This window comes from Hemibagrus wyckioides, linkage group LG03 (genome assembly GCF_019097595.1).
Source record: "Hemibagrus wyckioides isolate EC202008001 linkage group LG03, SWU_Hwy_1.0, whole genome shotgun sequence".
Taxonomy (NCBI): domain Eukaryota; kingdom Metazoa; phylum Chordata; class Actinopteri; order Siluriformes; family Bagridae; genus Hemibagrus; species Hemibagrus wyckioides.
In genome coordinates this window covers 34,355,069-34,365,440 of record NC_080712.1, presented here as the reverse complement: position 1 = coordinate 34,365,440, position 10,372 = coordinate 34,355,069, and the positions used below count along the sequence as shown (strand labels likewise).

Below are 10,372 nucleotides of genomic sequence, written 5' to 3'. Positions count from 1 at the left end.
TCTCTCTCTCTCTGTCTCTCTCTCTCTCTCTCTCTGTCTCTCTCTGTCTCCTCTCTCTCTCTCTCTCTCTCTCTCTCTAAAGCAGGACATTACTGTGTCCACTGCAGCTAGTAAGTGTGTGAATCCTGTAGAATTTCTGTGTTTCTGTATAAATTGGAGCTGAAATCTGATCAGATCTCTGCTTGAGCATGAGTTTAATCATTAGATTTCTCTCAGTCATGTGGAAGTGGTTATATTCCTCTCTCTGTAAGATCTCAGGAACTTACACTGTCACTCTTCAGCAGGAATATAAATAGAAAAACACACAAAATACATGAAATCAGACCAGAGCTTTGTTTCTCACTGTTCAGTGTTATGTATCCACACACACCCAATGACGTAATGTGTAAAGGATTGGTCTAGAATCTTCCTGAACTGAAGGGGCGGGGCGAGTTTTGTAAACATGACTCGCTGTATAAGAATAAGAGGAGTGTTTCTGAGTCACACAGATCTGCTGTTCATTTACACACACTGACACACACTCCGACACACACTCCGACACACACGGACACTCACCCCGGACAGCTTCAGAGGGATATGAGAGGTAACAGTGTGAGGGATTCAGCACTGACTCTCTCTCTTCATCTTCTACTGCTGCTGTTAGATGGAGTTTCCTCTTACAGTAAGTCTGTTTTTACTACAGCTTTACATTTACACCTCAGATTAAGATTAAAAGTGTGTATCTGAGGGATGAAGCCTAATGAGTGTTAATTAGTCGAGCTGTTGGTGTAAAACACAGGGAGTCAGTGTGAATGTGAGCGGAAAGTCTTAGTGAAATAATGAGTTCGGGGAGAATGAACCCAAACACCGGACATTACCCGGGTGTTACAGTGGCTTATATTTCAGTGTTAGGTCAGGTTATTAATCACTAGTGTCCAGTCAGAGGGAGAGGTCAGTGTGTTTCAGTCTGTGGTCAGTGAAGTGTGCCGTAAGGTTAGTTTTAGTTTGGATATTCGCCGGACATTCGCTTTTGATTGTCACTGTTCTACAGAGTCGACAGTTTTACAAAGACATCTCTACCGCGATTAGTTTTAACGATATGCTTCAACTTTATTTCGACATGATGATAATTTTTCAATACTGCCTAAGTGTAATGAAGAAGCAAATGTAAAGCGGAGAACTTCGACAGACTGTTGCGGCGCCTGATGGGTAAGGGACCGTCTGAAAATTCCAGACTGGCTTTAAAACGACCAATGTATTTTAATTAAAGTAATAACACATTGTCAAACTGTAAAACTTTTATTATTCATAGTGATTTACTACAGGAGACATTTTTCCAATACATTATTTCATATCTGTACAGTACACAATTATGTTCATAAACTACTGAGGACCCAAACGGCTGTTCATAAAGGTTGTAGCACATTCCCAGTGTCCAGACTGAGAACAGGTGAGAATTTGCCAGTATCACCCTTTCTGTACATACAGTAAGTGAGAAATTGGTAAACTTTCTCCTGTAGTAAATCAGTCTAGCCAAAAGGTACTACGACCTTTGGAACATGAAAAAACCCTTTTGTTGAAGGGTCCTGAAGTCCTGTTAGTTTAGGAGATTTTCCAGTGTTTTTCTTATAAACAAACCAAGGGGGAAATAATTTATAACAGAAACCACCGAATTTACTGAGCTATCAATCACACGTGAAAGAAACAGTTATGTGTCATACTCATATCAGACATACACACACACACACACACACACACACACAAACACACACACACACAAACCCACAAACACCCACAACCCCACACACACACACACACACACACACAAACACACACACACACACACAACCCCACACACACACACACCCACAAACCCACACAAACACACAAACAACCCCCCCCCACACACACACACACACTCAGGGACGCTGGAGCTCTGAGGGGTTATCATGTTCTTCTGGGTTTTTTCCTCTGGGCTTCTCCCTGATCAGACCTATGACATATGACATTAATCTTTCTCTTTAACACAACCAACTGAGTAATGCTTCTACATGCTACAAGGCTCAAAATATTAAAATAATCAATACAAAGTAATAAACCAATGAGCTAAAGACATGTAGGAAGTACAGAAAATGTGACTCACATTTCACACACACTCACACACACACACACTCACACACACACACACATTTCACACACACACACACACACACACACACACACACACACTCACACACACTCACACACACACACACATTTCACACACACACACACACACACACTCACACACACACACACATTTCACACACACACACACACACATTTCACACACACACACACTCACACACACACACACACACACTCACACTCACACACACACCAACAGCTTAAAGGTCACGGATATGAAAAATGTATGAAGTGTAAAAACACTGCTGCACTTGGGCATTGAACAGAGCGCTGGTGATAACAGAACACACCAATCCACTGTATCACAGACTGTGTGAATATTTCATTTTGGTGTTGATTTATCTCTTAAAGATCTCTTCTCATGTTTGTGTCTGTAGCTGAGTTCGAGATCTCGGTACCCACTGGTGTACAGATGGGTGTGTACGGGGAGGCGGTGCTTCTGTCCTGCACGTTCCCGGTGAGCGGTCAGTGGGACCCAGACAGCAGCGTGATCACGTGGCAGCGCCAGCTAGAGGTGGTCCACAGTTTCTTCCACGGCCGAGACCAGCCGCAGTACCAGAGCCGGAGATACGCCAACCGCACCAGCCTGTTCCACCAGGAGATGAAGAAGGGGAACGCGTCACTCAGGCTGGACCGTACCACTCTGGAGGACGCGGGGGAGTACACCTGCTCCGTCAGCACTCGGCTGGGCAGCCAGAGGAAGAGCTTCCCCCTTAAAGTAGCAGGTAACGATGCGACTGTACAATAAAGTGCTCTGAAAACTGTTAGCTAGCTAGCGCTCACGGTGAAGCATTACTGGTTACCATGGTAACCAACCACTCAGCACTCTTCTCTACCCTTCCTTTAGCGTTCTACCCCGAGCCTCGTCTGCACATCTCCGTGCTGAGCGACGGCCACGTGGAGGTGCTGGTCACCTCAGAGGGCGGGTTCCCTTCCCCCTCCCTGCAGTGGCTGATGGGAAACGCCAGCGACGTCACCGACCAAACACACACGCAGCTGAGGCAGGACCAACACACACATCTGTACAGCGTGAACAGTAAACTGAACCTCAGTGGAACCGTCAACTCCTCCATCACCTTCATCATGAAGAACCCAGATCTGGAGCAGGAGATCAGGAGGAACATCGACCTCTTCTCAGGTGGGTTCCTCAAGACCAAAGGTCCCGGAGACGTGAAGTCTAACTGCCAGCATTCAGATGTGAAACGGAGTAAAGATTTCTACAGTGTCAAGTATAAAATAAAATAAAATACACTGAACATGTTCTTTTTGTTTCACAGAAAATGGAGGATTTGACCAGAGCCGACAGCGAGCAGGACTCATCGTGCTTTCTGTTGTCGGGGTCACGGCACTAGCTGTGATCACTTCACTCATGATCTTTCTGCACTGGAGGATGAAAAAGGAAAAGTCCAGAAAGATTTCAGAGACTGACATCGAGTCTTCAGCAGCTTCCAGGAATCAGACAGCAGCAGAAAATCCTGCAGAAGCAGCAAAAGCAGATGAAGCTGAAAGTAGTACAGAAACTCTGTTAAAGGACGGTTTCAGGGGAGGAGGTTAGATTAGAAGAAGAGAAGTAGAATTTTATATTAGGATTCATTTATTTAGATGGACACTAGTCACTGACCTTCATGTTCTACCTGTGTGGAGTCAAGGCTTCGAAACCACGTCTCCTTCCTGATCACCAGCTCCTGTCCACCTCACCCCTCATTCTGTGCTCACAAAAACATTTTAGTGGACTGAATGTAGATTAATATTTCTGATGAAACACGTTAATGGTGTGTGCTCCGGTTCTGCTGTGATCCTGTCCTGTGTGTCCAGGAGAAGATCCAGACTCTGGTCAGCTTACTGAAGAACTGTGACATAGATATTTTGTGAACAAGCATTTTTACTTCAAATGACCATACTGTTGTTTTTTTTCTGTTATTTATTACATTTTCACATTACATATTTCATATTACAGTTTCACTGATTTCATTTCTGATACCAGATCATACTAAACTAAACTAAACTGTGACTCCGCCCACTATTTCAGTGGCTTCATCACTTTTAACAGCTGTGAAGACGAATCTGGACATGAGAGGAGAACTATTTCAGAAGAACAGAAACTGGAGGTTTCACTGAACTCCTGACACCCAGATGTTTAGACAGATGTTCAGGCAGATGTTCAGGGTGTTGTGTAATTACAGTTCAGTTCTATCAGTTAGTGTTAAATTCAGTCATAAACAATGGCAGCTTCGGTCATCATCACGGTGACATCATCATAATATTTATGTTTAAATAAAATATTGGAAGGTTTCTGATCTGTTAAAAGGTCTGTGTTACTCGATGGGTCACTCTTGCTGGACAGGAGGCCTGAATAGTGCTGAAGGCTTCACAGCAATGACAGTGTGGGATCCTGCTGCTGGACCACCAGGAGGCCTGATGAATTCTTAATTTTCAGTCATGTGGTATTTATGTATTTAAACACAAATGTTTAGAAATGTTGTGAATGTGCGATCTTAAATAAAAGTGCAGCTTAAACTGAAGCCTGCAGGTTTCATCTGATTCCTTTCTCAACTTTATGGAGTTTTTTATTAGAGACAAATATTAAGGAAAAATATCATATGGTAATATAAGAAGAGACTTCCATCACACACACACACACACACACACAGTGAAATACAGGGTGGTGTGCTCAAGGGTTTAACTTTGGTTTGAAAAGTGGGGGGGGACATAATGGGAAAAATGTTTTTGATTGTATTTACAATGCATTAACACTTAGGGCCTATTTTTTTCTGTCAAAAAGAACGGTAAGCTATGGATATAAAACTTACTTTCTTTATTGTTTAATAGCAGCTGATCACCAAGACCTGAGAGAATCGTTTTATAAAGTCAGAAATGTTCACCATTAATGTTTAGAATAAAATGTAAATAATGTGAGACTCAATGTCCACTGTTACACAAACTTTTATTTTAAACTGACCGCTGTAGCTGAAAATATAAAATAAATGACTTGTACAGGACGCCTGTCAGAGACACACCCACCAAATGTCAGGGGTTTAGAACAGAAACAAGTGTGTGTGTGTGTATTACAGCACTATTGTGTAATATCAGGTGCAGATAGACAGAAGTAACATTAAAGCAGAATTATATGAAAATGTTGATCATTATTTTAATAATTGTATTTCATGCATCAACACGAGTCTGCTTACAAAAGTCCCACCAGGAACTCCGGGTGCCCCGCAAAGGGGGAGGTATGACCCCAGAAGAGAACCTGCGGTCATGTCATGCAGACCGAAGAATATAAAGCCTACCATGTGGGCCTCCCAGTGCCCAGTGGACCACCTCTTCCAAACCCCAGTGTAAAGGTGCCATTATCCTGCAAGATGGAATTAAGGACTGGGGGGTGGAGTCCTGTGATGGGGAATCCCACTGATGCAAAAGTGCATCTGGCTTAAGATTCTTCGACCCTGGTCGCGGATTCAGCCGCTTGGCCTGTTGAATGTAGGTCAGATTTTTATAACCAGTGAGGATGAGGAATGGCTGCTTGGCCCCCTCCAACCAGTGCCTCCATTCCTCCAAGGCCAACTTAATGGCCAGGAGCTCACAATGCCCTACTGTACATCATAATTTCTCTCCTGGACAGTTAGCTGGTGGGAGAAGTATGCACAGGGATACAGGCCCCCACCCCAATGTTGGAGGTGTCCATCTCCACTATAAACTGGGATTGGGCATCGGAAGGACAGTGGCTGAAGTCAGCTTCTCCCTTAAGGTCTAAAATGCCTCCTGTGCCTCACCTGTCCATATGAATCTGCCCTGGGTCTTTTCGGTCAGGGCACACAGTGGGCTAGCCATGGTACTAAAAACTCTATTCTAATTTAAGCGGTGGAAGAAGTTAGTAAAGTCCAGGAAGGTTGGGGCCAATCTTTGATGGCCTGGGTTCTAGGTCCATACTTAATCTCTCACGTTTATCGTCACGTCACAATCTAGAAATTACCATACCATATGTAAGTTAAAGCGGGAATGCTGAGTTGGTGGTAGAGGCTGTGGATGTAATGGCAGGTAAATGGGGAAAATACGGTAAAAAATATCGCAAAGAATGGGAGACGGAAAAAGGTTTAATGGAATGGATTCGTAGTGTTCCAAATGATGAGAAAAAAGCCTTCTGCAAATATTGCAAAAGTAAAATTAGAGCTCACCACAGTGATCTGATATCACATGGTGCTACTGAAAAGCACAGAACAAATGCAGCTCCTTTTTCAAATGTAAGAACATTATTTGCCACAGACACTTCCTTTCTGAGAACAAATGTTGCAGTGAAGAAGGCAGAGTTGCAGCTGGATGTTCATGTTGCTTGTCACTCAAGCACCTTAACTACTGATCATTTAGGAAGCATTGTGGAAGAAATTTCCAGGAAAGGTATCAGTTTACATCGAACTAAGTGCACAGCCCTAATTAACTCAGTGATAGGCCCAATAGTGCATGAAGACCTTTTGGAAGATACTTGAAGTGGACCATACTCTCTCATTGTTGATGAGAGCACTGACAACTATGCATCGTCGTCAGATATTCCAGCAAAAAGCTCTCCCAAATCATTAGCACCTTTGTAGGAATGATACAGATAGCAGCTGGTGATTCACTGACCATAGCAAATGCTTTGTTCAAATTCCTGGATGACAACAAACTGTCCGTACTAAATTGCATTGGTCTTGCAACGGATGGTTGTAACACAGTGTGAGGACAACATAACTCTGTGCTACAGAAATTCCGCGATTGTAATCCCCATATTGTCTACATAAAATGTGTGTGCCATTCTCTTCAGCTCTGTGCATCAAAAGCTGTCAGTGTCTTGCCCAGAAATGTAGAGTACATGGTTTCTCAGACCTACAGCTGGTTTTCAAATGCCACCCAACGTCTCCAAAAATAATCTGAACTGTACCAGGCCATAAATGTAGGTGAAAACCCTCTGAAGATTCTGCAATGGTCAGACACCAGGTGGCTTGCTATTACTGAATGTATCAGCCGTATCCTTTCACAGTATGAGGAGCTTAACTTGCATTTCAGGTTGACAAAAGATAGTGAGAGAAGCTATCAGAAATGCTGTACCAAATGTACAGCGATGATATTAACCTGATCAGAGTTAAACAGACTTAATAAAATCTTTCAACTTGACAAACCCAATCCTGCAAAACTCCTAACAGAACTTCTAACATTTTATCAGTCCATTCTTGAGCGTATAGGATTGCCAAAGACATTTCAGAACTGGCAAGATGTTATGGAGTTTAACTTTTCTGAGGTGAACCTTTTGCCCATTGATGCTGTAGACTTTGGGGTGCAGTTCCATCTTTCTTTGCTTGAATCAAAGGGAATACGTGACCAAGCAGTACAGCATATGAAACACAGGTGCAGGGATTACATGCTGGAGTTATCTAAGGAGATTAGGAAGAGACTTCCAGATAATATGAAACAGTTGGATGCTCTCAAATTTCTGTCACCAAGCCATGTTCTGTCTTCAAGTAAGACAAGGCTTGAAAGGGAAAGCAGAACAACAGTGGAGAGTAATTCACACGTTAGAATGGAAAAATAAAGACAGCAAAACTGAGGACTTCTGGGTAGAAGTTTCTGCATATACAGATACTGCAGGTGATAAAAGCTTTGAAGAACTTGCCAATTTTGCATTGTGTCTTCTTTCCCTAGCATTCAGCAACGCAGCAGTCAAGCGTTTACTTTCACAAATATCACTCATAAGAAACAAGCTAAGTAATTAGCTGTGGTTAGAGCAGACATCTCTGCTAAATATAATGAGGATCTGAGCTTACATGCAAAGAAGAAGAATCTGCTGCCATCAATTTAATCCATCACCACAGGTGTTTTCTTTCTTTGCTGCTGGAATGTATTCAGTACCAGCTGAGGAAGATGGGGAAGCAACCACAAATTTCTAACAAAAACAGTCCCAAAATGATTGTAGATGGTTCTCGTTCAGATCTGTATTCAAAAAGAGGCTGCACAGTTTGGTCACGTAGTTCAACAAAAAAATTCTGAAAAGAGAAGAAAAAATAGACCAGAAACAAAGCAGTGTTCAGCCAGAAGTTCAACCAGTAAGCATATTGTCAATAATTAAAATTCCAGTGTAATGTTTGTTAATTAAGTTGATTAAGGCATTGTAGGTTAATTTTATGTTGTGTTGACAGAACAATGAAGCTTGAGATTAGATGAGAGAAGAGAAAAATTAAGTACAATTCAGTATTTCTTCAATACATATGAACAACAAATATAAAACAAGAACATGTTCTCCCTGATATTTTCTGATCCTTTACAAAGACCATTACAAATACTTATAGGTATACTATAGTAGGTAAAGTATGCAAAGTGCTTCCAAATTTTTGAAGCAAATATGTGTTAATATGTAGCATGTGCAGTATGTAATTACATACTACACACTGCACATACTGTACTACAGAAAAGCATACAGGCTAAAACCATCCATATGAAATGAATATAAATAGGAAACATTTATTAAGTCCTGACTGAAATCCTGCAAAAGATCGGACAAAAGAAAAAATCGGCCTAGTTTTCATTCCCTTTGTGCGGGTTTAGGTTTACCTGGGCTGGAAATTTTTTATTGTACCTGGCAACCCTGACTGAAGAAATCCTAGAGTTTCAATAGCAGCATGCACAACTGCCCCCATCAGCACTAATTACCTGCACTGGACTGAGCACTATAAAAGAGCCATGTAACCGGGAGATAGCCTCAGCAGGCACCCGCGACGTAACTGGAGGTCATATGTAAGGCATAACAGAATTACACATCATCATCATCATCATCATCATCACACAAAACATGGCAATACAGACAATGAGGAAATAATCCCTCTTGAAAGGTTTGCATAACTTTAGTTCGTTTTGTGGCGTGGCCGCCTTTAGCTTTAGCGATGGCATGCAGTCTTTTGTAATCATTGTGCAATTAATTCTTGCTCACACAGCCCCAGAACATGAGATCTCCCAGCATGCTTTACAGTGGGGATGGTGTACATTTCACTGTAGGCCTTGTTGACTCCTCTCCAAACATAGTGTTTATGGTTATGACTATAAAGTTCATGATGGTTTGCATTCAAACAAAAATGAAGTACAGTTGCATGGAAAATTAAGTGAACCATTTTCAGTTTCCTGGTTTTCTGCTTAAATTGGTCAAGAAATTTGATATGATTTTCACCAAAGTCACAAATATCAACAAACACAATATCTCTAAGCTGACAGTCATGATCTTTCATGTCTTTGAACACATTAATTAAACATACAAATTGATGGTGGAAAAGTAAATGAAACACTAGGCTTCTGGTGTCAATAAATGGCAGTTGGAGTCAGGTGTTAGCAAACCCAGAATCCAATCAATGAAACAAGAATAAAGCTGTGGTTTAGAGATAAATTGACTTATATAAACACCCAAACAGTGTCAGTGTGCTATTCACAAGCAGCATAAACTAATGAGAGCCATGCCTTGCAAAAAAGAGATCTCAGAAGATCTATGATCAAGAGTTGTTGATATGCATGTAGCTAGAAAGGGTTACAGAGTCATCTCAAAGACTGTACATATTCATCAGTCCACAGTTAGACAAATTATCTGTAAATGGAAACGATATGGTACTGTGGCTACTCTCCATAGAAGTAGACGCCCAGCCAAGATCACTCCAAAGGCACAACGCAGAATGCTCATTGAGGTGAAAAAGAGTTAAATGATTCAAGCTAGCTAACATCTCTGTTCATGAGTCAACCATAAAAAACATTCAAAACATTGAACAGGAATGGAAGGACACCACGAAGGAAGCCACTGCTCTCCAAAAAAAAGTTTGCAAAAGACCATCTGGACACTCCACAACACTACTGGGAAAATGTATTGTGGACAGATGAAAGAAAACTAGAATTGTTTGGGAAGAACCTGCAGCGCTATGTGTGGCGTAAAAAAGAAAACAGCGTACCAACATGGAAACACCATCCTAACAGTGAAGTATGGTGGAAGGAGCATCATGGCTTGGGGCTGCTTTGCTGCCTCTGGGCCTGGACCACTTGCCATTGTGGAGGGGAAAATAAATTCCCAAGTTTATCAGGATGTCCTAAAGGATAATCTCAAGGTGGCTGTCCGCAAGCTGAAGCTCAGAAGAAGCTGGGTGATGCAGCAGGATAATGACCCTAAACACAAAAGTAAATCTAATACAGAATGGCTTCATAAAAT

At 41.9% G+C, this 10,372-nt stretch overlaps 1 protein-coding gene across 1 annotated transcript; it reads left to right on the top strand.

The window, feature by feature from the left end:
* The first annotated feature begins 478 nt into the window (after positions 1–478).
* Positions 479–4,688, top strand: LOC131350757 (CD276 antigen-like). Its single transcript, XM_058385603.1, has 4 exons — positions 479–661; positions 2,544–2,891; positions 3,014–3,304; positions 3,444–4,688. The coding sequence occupies exons 1-4, from the start codon at positions 577–579 to the stop codon at positions 3,719–3,721; spliced, it is 1,002 nt and encodes a 333-aa protein (XP_058241586.1). The 5' UTR covers positions 479–576; the 3' UTR covers positions 3,722–4,688.
* Positions 4,689–10,372: the final 5,684 nt, after the last annotated feature.

What these genes read in the sequence shown, in the direction of transcription:
- LOC131350757 (XM_058385603.1), top strand. Translation starts at nt 577, where the DNA reads ATGAGAGGTAACAGTGTGAGGGATTCAGCACTGACTCTCTCTCTTCAT. An exon ending in CTTCCCCCTTAAAGTAGCAG is followed by an intron (nt 2,892 to 3,013) that starts GTAACGATGCGA and finishes CCCTTCCTTTAG; the next exon opens with CGTTCTACCCCGAGCCTCGT. An exon ending in GAACATCGACCTCTTCTCAG is followed by an intron (nt 3,305 to 3,443) that starts GTGGGTTCCTCA and finishes TTTGTTTCACAG; the next exon opens with AAAATGGAGGATTTGACCAG.